Source organism: Pezoporus wallicus, unplaced genomic scaffold, assembly GCF_028554395.1.
Source record: "Pezoporus wallicus isolate ANWC-B61680 ecotype Strahan unplaced genomic scaffold, APGP_CSIRO_Pwel_v1 contig_6595, whole genome shotgun sequence".
Classification (NCBI taxonomy): domain Eukaryota; kingdom Metazoa; phylum Chordata; class Aves; order Psittaciformes; family Psittacidae; genus Pezoporus; species Pezoporus wallicus.
The window spans coordinates 1-16,641 of NW_026638466.1; the positions used below are offsets into that span (position 1 = coordinate 1).

Genomic DNA, 16,641 nt, shown 5'->3' on the forward strand with positions numbered 1-16,641 from the left:
GCTGGAGGGGCAGGGTGTGTTGGGGATGGGAAAGGGAAGGCGGGCTCAGGGGCACAGGGGAAGCTGTGCTGTCCCAGCAGGAGGACCTGGCCAAGAGGAGAAGCCTGGGTAAGGGGGTTGCTGCTCCTAGAGCTCCTGCTCAGCCCTGCCCCGGCCAGCCCCTTCTGCCACCCTGCAGGGCAGGTCCTTTGGCTCAACTTCACTTGTTCTCCAAGCCTTCCCTGAGAGCAGCTCCCTCCAGCCCCACCCCAGGCACCTTTGGGGACCACAGGGCCCTCGGAGTGCCTGCAGCTGCCTCTCAGGGGCAGCTCCACAGTGGTTTGCCCAGACACAAGCTCATTGACCAGACAAGATGATGCCAGTGTCCAGATGCAGGGCTGAGGTCCTCGATGCCTACAGCACGTCTCTTGGGCCAGTTGCTGCAGTAACATTTCTATGCTGTGCCCCGCATCCCGAAGTTGTCCTGCTCCAACGCGCACATCATGGAGCACTTCACCTGTGCGGCTGTGCTCATCACCTCAACCAAGCTCCTCATTTTCATCTACACCTGCATCACAGTTGCCATCCACAAGATCTAAGTCCAAAGGCAGGCAAAAGCCTTCTCCACTTCTGCTTCCCACCTGATTCCTGCTGCCATGTTTTATGGAACAGGCTTCTTCACGTACACACAGTTCACAGTTCTCTATGGAGCACAGTAGTTATTGCTTCATTTATGCTCTGGTGATTCCCATGCTCAATCCTGAAGAACAGGGAGGTCAAACCACCCATTCCAAGAGCAGTAGCAAGCCTGTGTTTCTCTGAGTACCACAGAGATTCAGGAGTCCAAACAGGCCTCAAAGAACCTGAGGGGCTTTTGACAAGGCCCTGTAGTGACAGGACAGGGGATTTGCTTTAAAGTAACCCTTGAAGAGCAGTTACCTGACCCCAAAAGTAGAACTGTGTTCTAGCAGGAACTATGGACCAGGAAGGATACTTTGGGTGACCTTGTGTGCTACTGAAACTTGTGCTTAGAAAACCAAATCCCAACTGCACCATAAGTCATGGCATTGAACTCTGTGGGAAGCTCCATAGTGTTACAGCTACATGGGTAGCCCTGACTTCTTAGTGCTTGTCTTTGAAGCTGGTCTCAGATGGTGTTACATGCGTTTTCTTAAGCTGCTGAGATATGCTTTAAAACCAAAAGAAAACCCCAGAAAATCCTGAATGTATTACCCAAGAGAAAAGCTCTTTGGTCATTACTGTTGACCTTTGAACCCGTTGTCAACATGACCAGCAGCTGAGAATGGATAAAGCTTGAGTGATTTCCATTGTTTTAATATTAAGAATGTGCATTTGCTATGACTAAGATTCAAGTTCCTGCAGAGAAACCATTAGCTTATCTTTTATACCAAGGCAGCAACCACAAAAAAGGCCACCGAGACAGACATCCTTGACACGTGGTTTGAGTAAGTAGTGTGCAAGCAACAAAGTCACAGCAGGGATTTAGCACATGGCACAACAGCTGGAACGACACACCACAGCACTTTAACACCGTCCAAGGCCCATCTCAAGCTGTAAGAGTTTATCATCCCAGCATAGACCCTCGTAGCTAAGAGATACACGGACTTGTAGCCACAACACACAGAGACTGCACAGCACCCCACCTCTCTGCACATCTGTTTCCACCTTAGTCAGCCATGTCTTCTTTGTCTTCCACCTTAGTCAGCCATGCCTTCACTTTTTGCTTGGTGTGAAGCACTGGTTTTACTTATGGACTCAGACCTAAAGCACACTTTGTAAACCTTCCTTCAGTCTGCTGGGACTGGGAAAAGCCAGAGCAATGGTCACAAAGCCCATGAATACAAAGCCTCCCTTTTCCCCTCACTGGCCATAAGAGGAGTCTTAAAGCTGTCTAATATATGGACACATGAGCACAATTGACATCTCTAGTTCAGGCGTTAGAACAGGCTGCCCAGGGCAGTGGTGGAATCACCATCTCTGGAAGCGTTCACAAACCATGCAGATGAGGCCCGTAGTGACATGGGTTAGTGGTGGACTTGGCAGTGTTGGGGAACAGTTGGACTTGATTACCTTAATGGTCTTTCCCAACCAAGTTGATTCTATGATTGTGGGAGTTGATTCACACCCTGGCAGACTGATTTTGAGATACACGGTGCAAACTATGGCCAGATTGTGCTTGGTGTTGCAGTTGGATTCTCGGCATGCTGGTTGAGAACACTCCCAGACTGATGACATGAAATGATGGGTAAGGAGCCATCCTTCCATTCAGCCTCCCACAAAGGATGTGCTCATGTTTTCTGCAGGAGCAGTGCGGTCAGGAAGAGGTACCAGTCCTCTAGGCTGCTTTAGTACAGAAGAATGTAGATGTAAGTGTGCCTACACTACCAGTTCCCAGCATTCACACTAAGATATGCTTACATCACCTGTGTCTAAGGCTGAGGATCTCATCTAAGCTTCCTCATGTTCAGTGGAGAATAACATTACCAGCAGAAGTCATCTCCTCCTGTGACAGTGACCAAAAATTGTGCCATCCAACTGGTCTCCTGGAGGTGCACACCTCTTCAAAGGGAACCCAGAGAAGGATGTTTGATTCCAGCACCTAACTTTTAGTTGGCTAAAGTTAGAGAAGAGCAGTCACAAACTGCAGTTCCTATCCAGCTGGTGGAGCTCCACAGGGTGTCAGAGACCAAGAGTGATGTTCTTGTCTTGTTAAAGTAGTTCTTACCTGGGTGACCACTCTTTTCAGGGCACATTTAATTTCTTTGTTCCTCAGACTGTAGATTATGGGGTTTAGCAGGGGAGTGAGGATTCCATAGGGCATGGAAACTATCCTGTCCTGATTAGGCAAGTAGGTGGAGGAAGGCCGTGCATATGTGAAAATGGTGGTCCCATAGAAGAGGCATACTGCTGTCAAGTAAGACCCACAGGTGGAGAAGGCTTTGTGCCTGCTCTCAGAAGAGTTCATGCATAGGACAGCCCATAGAAGTAGATAAAACGGACTTCTGGAGCACCAGAGAGGCCTACAGGAACAAATTTAGCTCCCGTTGATAGGTTGCCCCTCTCCATCTTAGCTTTCATTGTCAAAACATTTGCAGAGGTTTACCTGGAAAAGAGAAGGAGTTGTAACTTAGTTAAAATTGCATCTCCCTTCTAAAGAGTGCATGTTTTATGGCTTGTTTTGCAGTTGAAAATCATTTATAAGTTTGTATTGCCACACAAAATCTAAACTTCACTCACACAGCCTGAAATCAACAAATACAGGTATTAAGCTTAACAGGGATTAATCAAAAAGGTTTAATTCTTGCAAGCTAAAGTGCTGATGGTTGAAGACCAAGATACCTCCTCTGTGGTGGCTACCTTGGTTGGACACAGCAAGCAACCCAACTGGGCTTTGAAGGCAGCAGTACTCTGAGCAAGGGGAATAGAGACAGATCCGATATACTCAATGTACAGAAGTAAACGTTCAAATTCTAGGAAGTATCCAGAGTGCAAACATCTATATATAGGCTGTGGACATGGCTTATCTGAGCTTAGGAGAGGACTTTGTGTCTCTCTTCTGATCCGGTTGTGTGGATGGAGCTTGAAGCAACCTCCTCTAGTGGAAGGTGTCCCTGCCTGTGGCAGGGGTTGGAACTGGATGAGCTTTAAGGTCCCTTCCAACACAAACCAGGCTGTGATTCTATGACTTAAGAGGATCTGTGGCCAGAGAGAAAATGTCACATATGTAAAACATCACAAAAAGAAAGTGCCAACTTATTGTCAGAATTATAGCATTTCCTGGAGAAGAATACTCATATTTCTCTGCTTATGCTCCTCAGGGGCTTTTTTTCCCCTAAGGAGCTCTATATTCATGAACCAGAGACCTCAGCAGACTACAGCCATTGCATCACTCTGATTCTTCTGGGACACCTACAGCATTTAAGGGACGCCGGCTGTGGAAGTTGATTGGGAACACATTGCCATTCCCTAGCTGACTGTGCACACCATCTAACCTGTAGGTAATGCCAGACAAGGAGGGACAGAATGTGGCCAGACAAGGAGGGACAGAATGTGCTGACTTTATGCTGCAGTTGGAGCTTCTCTAAATGCCTGTGTCCAGCTTTCTAGCAGCATTGGTTCCTGAGGAAAGTATCATTTTTAACCTTAGATTCCAAGGTAGGAAACATGTCTATAGCCTGAATTGTTATGAAGTCTGGCAGACTGTTTATTGTGTCAATGTTTTATATTCTAGCCTTACTCTGTACCTTAAATCTGCACATAGTCGTAGTCTCTGCTCATGTACAAGACAGTAACATTTAATGAATTTTTACATAAGGAATGCTAAAAGTGAAGTCTACCGCAAAAATGCATTCAGAGAGGCAAATTGTTTTGACCAAAGCTGGACTCTTTTCTTGTTTTGGAAAACAGGAGGACAAACATTTGTGCATGTCCATGTGGCTTCTTTTCCTAACACATGGAGACTTTTGGACCCTTGCTACTGGAAATGTGTATTTAGCCAGACATTCAGTACTGACATTCAGGTCAGTACTTCACAAAAGAAGTCTCTGCCCTTGGCTGGTGCAGGTCTGTGATAGCTTCAGTTCAGCCATGCTCTGTGGTTACAACAGATACAGGTTGGTTTAAGTCTTAAATGTGCATTTAAGTCTTAAAGGTTTGTTCAAGTCTTAATCTCAAACCACTGAAATCCACTAAAGTTCTACTATTGGGTCAGTGAGCACTGAAATGTGGGGTTACAGAAAAAAGAACTGTTTAATAGCATCTACTTATACAGACCATAGTGTTGGTCACTACAAACAGTTAAACTGCCTTTAGAACTTCCTATAGCACACAAAATTAATAGCAATCAAGCAGTTGGGCTTTGCAAGTTGCTACTAATTAGTTCAATTACTGTAACTGTCTGAAGTACACTCAATTTCTCAGTACCATGCAAATAGCAACAGCTTAAAAGCTATTTCAGTCATACACTTGTTTCAGTAAGAAGATCCATCATGAAAACTCAGGTTAATACAGCTGCAATTAACAGTTTATTGCTTACAGAAGTCTAACCAGGAATGTCAAAACAAGAGCACAACCTGAAAACAAGAGGTGTTTTTCTTCAAGTCAGTGTTTTAAGAGAAGTGAAAAGGTGATGATGAGGTTGAAATGTTCTTTCCTTTGTTTCACCCATAGATATGCTGTTATTTTACATCTCAGGGGGTTGGAATTAGATGATCTTAAGGTCCTTTCCAACCCTAACCATTCTGATTCAATGCCTATAAAGTCTGATGGTCTGATTTGTCTGACTCAATATTATCCCCTACAGATACAGACTTCTACAGCTTATCTAATCACTGTGTGCTCTGTATAAGAAACCAGCACCTCTAAGAGGAAAGTCATTTCACCCCCTGGTAAGTAAACTTTTCAAGTGGCTTATGTGAATTTTGCCTTAAAGTGTCTGTTTCTTTTTAATGCCTGTAAATGAAGCCTTGAACAGATACATCAAGTGCAGCTATCTACCTAGGAAGTAGGTTCAATTTATAGGCAGTTCTTTTTTAACACTGGACAAAAACAAGCATGATTTTGTCAGGACAAACTTCCCTCCTGCCATTATCACAAACAGGCTCAGGGACACAGGGCAAGGTCCATGACTACACTGCCCCTGCCTTCAACTTTGAATTGTTATAGTTGGAATCAGCAAATAAGCTTTAATGGAACTAGCATGTGCTTTGTAATATAAACTGTTTTTCTACAAGGAGTTTTAAACCTGGGAGCATCTTCCTATGGGGACTTCTCAGAATTGCACTGGCCAACTTAAGTAACATTCTTAGAAGCTGAGAGCTTCACTATGGAAGAACAAGAGAGCAGATAACTAGAATCATCCTATTATTCCTCCCAGGCACCACGCACATAGATAAGCATTTGAGGACAGTTGAACGACAGAACTAAGCAGAAAAAGCTCAAAGAGATCAGATTATTCCAGGAAAGAGGAGAAACTTGTTAGTCAATCTTAGCAATGGAACAAAAGTAATCCTTCTTTGAGAGTGTCATTACGGAGGTGTTAAATGGGTAACAGCAAGCTTCTCAAGAGAATTAAGCATTCAGTTCTTGCATAGTAACAGGCAGCTAGGGTTCTGTTAAAATAAAGCAGCATCCCATTTTCTTCTATTGCATCCCTACCTGACATTCCCAGTATCATTATGACTTATTTATTCCATAACTTACTTGAGTTCTTTGCTTTTTCTCCCCTCCTAAAGACTTGGGTTCATTCAGGCGATGGTCAGAAGAAACAATGCAACTGCTGAGTTCATTCTCTTGGGAATCACAGATATCTGGGAGCTGCAGGTCATTCTGTTTGTGCTGTTCCTTCTGATCTGTGTCACCTCACTGGTGGGGAATCTCAGCATGATTGCTTTAATCAGACTTGACTCTCGACTCCGCACCCCCATGTACTTCTTCCTCTGCCATCTCTCTCTGGTGGACCTAGGTAATTCCTCAGCAGTTGCTCCCAAAATGCTGGTGAGCTTCTTTGAAGAAAGGAAGGCTATCTCTGTGCCTGGGTGTGCAGCCCAGATGTACTTCTGTGGATTCTGCATCATCGCTGAGTGTTACCTGCTGGCTGCAATGGCCTATGACCGGTACGTGGCCATTTGTAACCCTCTGCTCTACATGGCCACCATGTCTCAGAAGGTTTGTGTGCAACTCGCTGTGGGATCCTACTTAATAGCTTCTGTGAGTCAAATGGTGCTTGTCAGATCAGTGTTCAGTGCACGCTTCTGTGGCCCTAATGTCATCAATCATTTCTTCTGCGACATCCCTCCGCTCCTGAAACTTTCCTGCTCCAGCACTACTGTCAATGAACATGTCCTTTTTACCATTGCTACTCTTGTTGCACTCAGCACTTTAGCATTCATTGCTGTCTCTTATGGTTATATCCTTACCACTGTCCTGAGGATGCGCTCCTCAAAGGGCAGGCACAAAGCTTTCTCCACCTGTGCCTCACATTTGACATCAGTCTCAGTTTTCTATGGGACTATGATCTTCATGTACCTCCGCCCCAGTTCTACCTACTCCCTGAACCAGGACAAAGCGGTGTCTGTTGTCTATACCATGGTGATTCCCATGCTGAACCCCCTCATCTACAGCCTCAGGAACATGGAGGTGAGGGGTGCTCTCAAGAGACTCCTAAAAAAAGTTCTAGTTTCCTTTAGAGATCAAACTGGCAATGAGGTGTCATAAAATAAACTTGGAAATCCTTGAGTTTCAATCACTAGGACTCAAGTGCTTGTAAATGTTGCTACAAGACACAGTGAACCACTTCTTTCTTTCTCCTCTGTCAGGATGTAGCTATACTGTCTGATTTTACCCTTAAACTCACTAATTATACTCAAAGCCCTACTTGCACTCCTGCCCCACATGCCACCCCCTAGCTTAAAGACTTGCTGCTCTTTGTGTCAGTCCATAAGGAACTGTACTTTTAAGATTAAGAAGCATCCCTCACATTATTTAGTTCTTCTGCTAGACCTTCAAGAGGGAATGATGGGGCAAAGAGGAGATCCAAGTCCTCATGAATGTTTGCTAAGAATAAATCTGGGCTAATGCATTTGAAACCAGGAACATCTCCAATTGGCAGTGCAGAAGCCAGGTTTAACTTTACGAATGAGCAGTGCTGGTTTAAGATCAAATAAATTAATGCTACCTATGTGCATTCCCCAGATAAGGTTCAGCAATCACACACAGCTCAATGCAATCAATTCTAGGTGACATGTTTATAGAACCCTTTGCTGATACAGAAAACCCATCTATTTTTAAGAGACAAACAAAAAAAATTGCAAGTCCCAGTTGCGGATTTGAATAGAAAATGTCATCTAAGGTGATGGGTCACCACACACAAATACTTATTCATTAACAGAACCAATGCTAGACCACACCACACCAGCCGAAGCCCTTAGGAGCAGCAGAGAAAAGGAAAGCTTTTGTCTCAAAATACTCATGGGGAAGCTCTTCCTATGTGCCACACTTGGGAAGAGTTACCTTAGGTAATAAATGTTTCACCCTTTGATAATGAAGATTGTCAAAGAGGGAGAAGTAAATGAGTTGACCATTTCTTGTTAGATTCACAAAATTAGGGACATGTATCTTAGCTGTGTAGGAACAGTGGTTCAAACTTCAGAGATGGTTGAAGGGGAAGCATTGGACATCCCTGGGAAGCAGACCTTAATGAGGACAGCAGTACCAAGGTTCCAGAAACACCATGGGTCTAGTTTACCTGGGTATCAGGAATAGCAAAATCATAGAAAAGTTGGGGTTGGAAGAAACTTCAAAAGTCATCATCCCCAGATAAGGTGTGAATGTGGCAAAACTGGAATGAACATGGGAAAGTGATCAGAGAGGGTCATTTATTTGGGAGGACACAATGGTGGTGAAACTGAGGTATCATGGCTGATGAGGGAAGAGCAAGAAAAGATGCACTAAAAGGGGCCAGTGGCCACTGAGCAGGCTGCTGGTCAGTTTATCTGGCCAAGTTCCACGCTTGACCATCACAGCTGTCCCATCCTGCTATTGAATTGTATTCACAATGGTGAGCTATGCATTTACGACAACATCTGGGGTTTAAAGCTTAGAAATTCTTTGGGGAAGAGATGCAACTAAATGCCAGGTATGAGCAGTGCAATTGTTTCACCACAGTTAGCTGAGACATCAAACTGAATGCAAATCTTGTATCCATGTGGCAATTCAGAGACAACAGAAAATGCACACACCCAGTAGGATGAGAACTTCTAGTGTATGCCATAGGTTGGGAACAGAAAGAAAATAGCTTCAAGGAGAGATGGAGAAGAACATCAGAGTCCAGTCTGAAAACCAAGAAGTTTGTGAAGAAAAAGTAAGGGGATTTAATACTGGAGAAATGCAGGGATATTTAATACCTGGGTTGGACAGAGCAAGCGGTGTTTACTTTCAGAGTCCAACGAAGTTTAGAAGAGTCCATCCACACTATACCATCAGGAGCAAATGGAGGTAGGCCATGAGCAGGGTTGGAGACAAAGCTGTGCTCTTGGTCCAGGATACAGCCAGGGAGCAGAAGCACAACTATGCTCAAACCCCCCATGGCAGGGGGGTTGCAACTGCATGATCTAAAGGTCCTTTCCAACCTGTTCTATGATTCTATGATATAAATTGGCTTTCTGGGCTGCAAGCGCACACTTTCACATCTGACAGCACAATGCAAAAGACAGAGAGGAAAATCTGCCCTGATGGCATTGCAAGCAGTAAAAAAGCACACATTAATAATATAATTGAATTTTGCTTAAGAAAACTTATTTCCGTGTAAGAAACACCTTCTTCACAGCAAATATGGAGAAGTGAAAAAACAACTTAATACCAGTGCATATAAGAACCAGTGCATATTCTTGGGCACTGGTTCTACATTTTGGCTAACATACACTTTGTAAGAATACAGGACATTTATATGAGACAAGAATTACAGCAGTGACTGCTGGAGTGGCTCAGGAGGCATATTAAGTCATCTACAACTGGTCTATATGGTTATAGTAAGCAGTAAAAGTCAGTCTTTGTCAAGATTTCAGTTGAAGTTCAAGAGTAACAGGCATATGAAATAATCTTTTGAAGGCACCTTAAGAATTCCCAAGATCATTTCTCTTTAGGAATAGATACATGAAAATGATTCATTTTCATCCCCCATTAATAATACGAGATTAGCCAGATACGTAAATAGGTGAAGTCTGATTTTCAGTGGCAAATACGAAGTGCAAATGCACAGATAATGATTAGTATGGGGATTTCATTGATACAGGATGTTTTTCTTCACTGTATTTGGACTCCCCCTGCTTGATTCATTCACAGGGATACCTTTACGGAATTCCAAGCATCCTGCTGCAAGAGAGCACGTCAGACAAGACTTTATGTGTCGAGATGTGAATGAGCAACGGCAGGGAAAGGCTGGCGGCTCTTCTGAAGCAGCAAGATAAAAAAAAAGATCACCAAACAGAGCTTGCCAACAATTTTGTGCCTGTTTCAGCTGGCTGTTCAATGATAAGAGCTGTCTGTGCTCCCATCCTCCCCTTCCAACAGGGCAGCCCCACTTCCAGGAATATGAGAGTAGCTCTGTGGTGAGAGCTGGGTCAGCCCATTGGTATCGATTTCTGACAGCAGCCAAAAGTAGATGTTCAGAGAAAGAGTTATCAGAAACTGGATGAGTGTATTAAGATCCTTCCTGGTTAAGATTTTTCCAGCCCTGGCAAAGAAAATCACAGCTGGCTGATAGAGTTGCCTCTTTCCAGTGCTACTGGGCACGACACAACACAAACATTTTTCTTTAAAACTGAAGATACTTTGGAAGACAAGTCTGAAACAATTAACTCATGTTTAGCGCAGCCACTACATCCCACAGACTTACAACATAAACATTGTTCTCCTTCTACAACCTAAGTGAAGCTAAAAAGTCCTTTATGTTTTCCAGGCACTAGCTTTCCTTATAAAAAGCTCCGCCCCCCTTTTCTTTTACCTTTACAAATTCTTTCACTATGTGACTCCATTTTGCTCAAGAGTTCTGGCCCTTTTTAACTTGTCTAATCTTGTGTCCTTAGCAAGCTTTGTTTCTGCTTTTGTAAACTGGTACAGTTATAGCCACATAACCACACCTATGATTTGCAAAAGCCAATCCATTTACGTGTTTATCACACTTATGGATAAGCCCCAGGAGGCCGCTGCACCGCTTGGGCCTGGAGCAAGCAGTCCTGCTTCCTCTCAGCTTCCCTGGCATCTCGCAGTCTATTAACAGCGTCCCACAGCTCAGGCACCTGCTGCAGGAGGGCCTCCACCAGGGAGCACCGGGTGCAGCCCTGCCCATTGCGCACCCTCCCCTCACAACACCAGTGCAGGAACTCTCCACACACTGCAGCCTCCGCTCTCATCGGTTCCGTCTGGGTGCCTGCGCTGGGCAGGCAGAGCGGGGCCCTGGTCGTGAGGCGAGGGCTCACCGTCCCGCTCGCCTTCCCGCGCAAACTGCCTCGACCCCCTCTGTCCGCCGCGCTCCCTGCGCCAGGTTTTTACCCCCTCAGGGCTGGTGCCGCCCCTCCTGGCTCCGCCCCCTGTGAGTCCCTGCTCGCCTCAGCTGAGCTGCCGGCTCCTGGGCAAGGCCCGGCGAGGACTCGAGGCCGCCTCGGTGGCTCTTTGCCGCTCTGAGCTGAGGCTGCTGGACGCTGATCTGCCCCCGCTCCAGTGGTGAAGGCGTCCTCTCTCCAGCTGCTCACCTCAGCAGCTGCAAAAAAGAAAGAGTATCACAAAGTGGATGAGTGTATTGAGATCCTTCCTGGTTCAGGTTGTTCCAGCTCTGGCAAAGAAAATCATGGCTGGCTGACAGAGCTGCCTCTTTGTAGTGTTACTGGGCACGAGAGATAAAAGAACAGTAGACCCAGAAACTGAGCCAGATCTACCCCCGCCTGATCCTGGCATTGGCTGTCACGAGACACGAGCTTGGCCGGTGCTCACACACCCTCCCGCGCTTACCGATGTGTGGGGAGATACCCGCCGGCAGGCTGCAACAGCAAATGAGCCAGGCAAAGATGACCCTTTTGATCCCGGACAAATCGACCCTGACAGAGAACCCCACCTCTACCCCCCTGACCCGCACGATATGTGGAAAAACATTAAAACAGAAGCGGAAAATCAAGGTGCTGTGAACCTGCCCCACAACCTGAATGCTCCACATCCCGTCCGGCACGAGGTGAACCGCGGGCTGGACGGCGGGGAGGAAAACAGCGCTCCCGCGGGAGCCGAGCGGAGGCTGCGGCGGGGGCTCCCCTCCGACCGAGGGGCTGCGCCTGGTGGCAGCGGTGGGACGAGGAGCTGCGGAGCACGGGCGCGCCGCCTACACCTCCCCGTTGCCGCGACCTCATTCACTCGCCCGGCGGGCTCCCCCCATTGCCTGCCCGCGGGCAGAGGGCTGTGATACTCGCCCGCCCCTCGCCTTTGTGTGCTCCGGCAGGCGCGGGTACGCGCTGCGCCCGCCAAGATGCGCGCTGCGGGGCCGCGCGGGGTCCACTCCTCCCGGTGAGAGGCGGGAAGAAACCCAGCCTCTGCCCCGGAGGTTTTTCACCCGCAGTAATGGTCTGTTAACAGACAACGATTCAGTCAAACACGCTACCCTTCAAAATAGAGCTGCCATAGATGTTTTGCTATTAGCTCAAGGACGTGGCTGTAAAGACTTTGATGAGATGTGTTGCATGAACGAGAGTAGCTGGAATTGGCTAGAAAGTTTGTTGTCAGAATACGGCATCAGTGCATGGTTGAAAGATATTATTAAAATCGCAGTAGCCTGTGTAAAAATCTTTTTATATATTTTAATCACAGTTCCTTGTTTAATTGCTTGTATAAATCGTTTGTTCACTAAATCTATTAACAATGTTTTGTTAGTTTGTAAAGAAGGGGGAGATGAGGGGAATGCTGCCCAAGAAGCTGTGCCAGTAGACCTGGACGAGAGCCCGGACATCTGGACTCCTATCAGCCACAAACCTTGGGAGAAGTGAACAGGACAAGTCGGGAAGAAACGGAGAAAGAACTGGAGAAAGAACATCGGCTGGAACCGAAGAAAGAGCATCGAGATAATTTCCGAGGACTGTAAATTTGGAAACAGGAGGATGCCTAAGACAAGATGAAGAATGTGTAGTCAAGGGGAAGTGGAAGTGAGATTGTAATGAGTAGTGATAGCAGAGAACTATGTTTAGAAATAATTATTCAAGCAAAGGCGAGTGGACAGTAATGTGATTGGCTGAAAGAGTGCGTGAGCAATAAGATTGTTTTGTGATGGAAAAGTACCAAAAGAACTAACCGCTACTAACCGCTAAGCAGAATACTGTAAAAACCTGTAAGCTCACTCAATAAGGGATTTTGTTTGTAGCCAGAAACAGAGTCCATGCCTCAGTTGCCACAAGATCAGGCCTGGCAAAGGGTGCTATCCCATATAAAGGATGGCCTGTGTGCAGTAGGGACCCTAGGCATGTTCATCCCCAGTAATACCATGATAATGAATAAACAAGGATTGCATTCTTGAAGGTAAACGCGCGCCTTTCAACCGAGCTGAGATGACAAAGTAAATTTTTGGAACCCAGGTGAAACAACAGCTGCTTCATTTTTAGCTCCCGGAGTAGCTAGCGCTCAAGCTTTAGCAACACTGAATTTTTGCATTGCAAAAACAAGAAGGGGGAACTGTGGGGTGCGGAATGTATTGAAACTGTCAGAGACCATGGGAAGGAGAAGCTACAGCTGGCAATTAAGAGTGACCCTTCCCTGACTAGTACTTGGAAGATGTTGGAACTGGCAAGGAACAAGGACGTCGGAACTGGAAAGAGGATGTCGATAGGAAAATCAGATAGGCCTTTCACCTGATGTAACCGCAAGGCAAACACAGATGTGCTTGGCTAATTGTTTGGAAGCATATAAATATCGTGTAATCTGTTCAATAAACGATCCAGCTTGCACTCTACCTCTGCGTCCATGCCTCCGTCCTCACATCGTGAGATAAACCCAGTCACGGAGCCCAAATTTCTGCAGTTCAGACAGCTGAAGTTTTCTATATGGAGGGGGGCATCATTCCATCCCAACACACCCAGTCAGTTGCCAGCACCTATAATAAAAGCTTGGAGCAATGTAGAGATATCCCAGCCACTCCAGCCAATGAGCCGGCTTCATTTGGAGCTCGGCTCAGATGCCTCTATACAACTGCCTGTAGCATGGGGAAGAAACAAGAGGAATTAGAGATGTGAGCACGTCTACGGGGATATGATATAATAGGCATCGCAGAAACATGGTGGGATGGCTCCTACTACTGGAGTGTTGGAATGGAAGGTTACAGGCTCTTTAGAAAAGACAGGCCTGGCAGGCGGGGAGGGGGGGTTGCCCTTTATGTTACAGATGGGCTGGAGAGTATGGAACTCTGTCTGGGGACAGGTGAGCAGTCCACAGAGAGTTTGTGGGTCAGGGTTAAAGGGAATATAGCTATGGGAGACATTACTGCGGGGATCTGTTACAGACCGCCTGATCAAGGAGAACCTGCGGATGAAGCACTCCATAGAAAGACAGGAAAAGCCTCACGCTCGCAGGCCCTTGTTCTCATGGGGGACTTCAACCACCCTGACATCTGTTGGAAGGGCGGTACGGCCCGGCACAAGCAATCCAGGAGGTTCCTCGATTGTGTAGAAGACAACTTCCTTCTGCAAGTAATAGAGGAGCCGACACGGAGAGGTGCCATGCTTGACCTCGTGCTCACCAACAGGGAAGGGCTGGTTGGAAATGTGACGCTCCAGGGCAGCCTTGGATGCAGCAATCATGAGATGCTCGAATTTGAGATCCTCAGGACAGTGAGAAGAGCGTGCAGCAAGCTCACTGCCCTGGACTTCAGAAGAGCAGACTTTGGCCTCTTCAGGAACCTGCTTAGTAAGGTTCCATGGGATACAGCCCTAGAGGGCAGGGGGGACCAAGACTGTTGGTTGATATTCAAGGATCACCTGCTACAAGCTCAGGGGTGTTGCATCCCAACCAGGAGGAAGTGCAGCAGGAGGACCGGGAGACCTCCTTGGATGGATAAGGAGCTCCTGAGAAAAATTCAAATGAAAAAAGGGGCTTATAATAAGTGGAAGCAAGGACAGGTGGCATGGGAAGAGTACAGGGATGTTGTCCGGGAAGCTAGGGACCAGGTTAGGAAAGCTAAGGCCCAGTTAGAATTAAACTTAGCTACAGGTATTAAAGATAACAGGAAGGGATTCTACAAGCACATAGCAAATAGAAAACAGACTAGAGAGAATATAGGCCCCTTCAGGAAGCTCTTGGGAGAATTGGCTACACAGGGTTTGGAGAAGGCTGAGGTTCTGAATGACTTCTTTGCCTCGGTCTTCACTGGCAAAGGCTCTGACCAAACCACCCAAGTCTTAGAAGGCAGATGCAGGGACTGTGAGAATGAAGACCCTGCGCCCATTGTAGGAGAGGAACTGGTTCGAGGCAGTCTTAAAAATCTGAACGTGCACAAGTCCATAGGTCCTGATGAGATCCATCCGTGGGTCCTGAAGGAGCTGGCGAATGAAGTTGCGAAGCCGCTGGCCATCATATTTGAGAAATCATGGCAGTCAGGTGAAGTTCCCGATGACTGGAAAAAGGGAAATATAACCCCCATTTTCAAGAAGGGTAAAATGGATGATCCAGGGAATTACAGAGCAGTAAGTCTCACCTCTGTGCCTGGCAAAATCTTGGAGCAGATTCTCCTGGATGCCATGCTAAGGCACATGAAAATCAACAAGGTGCTTGGTGACAGCCAGCATGGCTTCACTAAGGGGAAATCCTGCCTGACCAATTTGGTGGCCTTCTATGATGGGGCTACAGAACTGATGGACAGGGGTAGAGCAGTTGATATCATCTACCTGGACTTGGGTAAAGCGTTCAACACAGTCCCACATGACATCCTTGTCTCTAAATTGGAGAGACATCAATTTGATGGATGGACCACTCAGTGGATGAAGAACTGGCTGGATGGCCACGCACAAAGAGTTGTGGTCAATGGCTCCATGTCCGGCTGGAGACCAGTAACGAGTGGTGTCCCTCAGGGATCGGTGTTGGGATTGGTCTTGTTCAACATCTTCGTCGCTGACATGGACAGTGGGATTGAGTGCGCCCTCAGCAAGTTTGCCGATGACACCGAGCTGTGTGGTTCGGTTGATACCCTGGAGGGAAGGAATGCCATCCAGAGGGACCTCGACACGCTTGTGAGGTGGGCTGATGCCAACCTCATGAAGTTTAACCATGCCAAGTGCAAGGTCCTGCAGCTGGGTGGGAGCAATCCCAGGCACAGCTACAGGTTGGGCAGAGAAGAGATTCAGAGCAGCCCTGCGGAGAAGGACTTGGGGGTGTTGGTTGATGAGAAAATGAACATGAGCCGGCTTCAGTGTGCGCTTGCAGCCCAGAAAGCCAACCGTATCCTGGGCTGCATCAAAAGGAGCGTGTCCAGCAGGTCGAAGGAGGTGATCCTGCCCCTCTACTCTGCTCTTGTGAGACCTCACCTGGAGTATTGTGTGCAGTTCTGGTGTCCTCAACATAAAAAGGACATGGAACTGTTGGAACAAGTCCAGAGAAGGGCCACAAGGATGATCAGGGGACTGGAGCACCTCCCGTATGGAGACAGGCTGAGAAAGTTGGGGCTGTTCAGCCTGGAGAAGAGAAGGCTGCGTGGAGACCTCATAGCAGCCTTCCAGTATCTGAAGGGGGCCTATAGGGATGCTGGGGCGGGACTCTTCATTAGGGACTGTAGTGAAAGGACAAGGGGTAACGGGTTAAAACTTAAACAGGGGAAGTTTAGATTGGATATAAGGAGGAAATTCTTTCCTGTGAGGGTGGTGAGGCACTGGAATAGGTTGCCCAGGGAGGTTGTGAATGCTCCATCCCTGGCAGTGTTCAAGACCAGGTTGGCCGACGCCTTGGGTGATATGATTTAGCGTGAGGTGTCCCTGCCCATGGCAGGCAGGTTGGAACTAGATGATCTTAAGGTCCTTTCAAAGTCTAATTATTCTATGATTCTATATTTGCTGAATACCTGGTGCTAGGGGAAACTGTCTAGCCTTCCCGTTCCAGCACTACCTTCTCACCCCACCGGCCCTTGCC

The 16,641-nt window shown here is 46.9% G+C and overlaps 1 protein-coding gene across 1 annotated transcript; it reads left to right on the forward strand.

Moving 5' to 3' along the window:
* Positions 1-6,252: 6,252 nt before the first annotated feature.
* LOC130599987 (olfactory receptor 1019-like) lies at positions 6,253-7,215 on the forward strand. Its single transcript, XM_057410874.1, has one exon. It carries the CDS (start codon positions 6,253-6,255, stop codon positions 7,213-7,215), a length of 963 nt encoding a protein of 320 aa, XP_057266857.1.
* Positions 7,216-16,641: the final 9,426 nt, after the last annotated feature.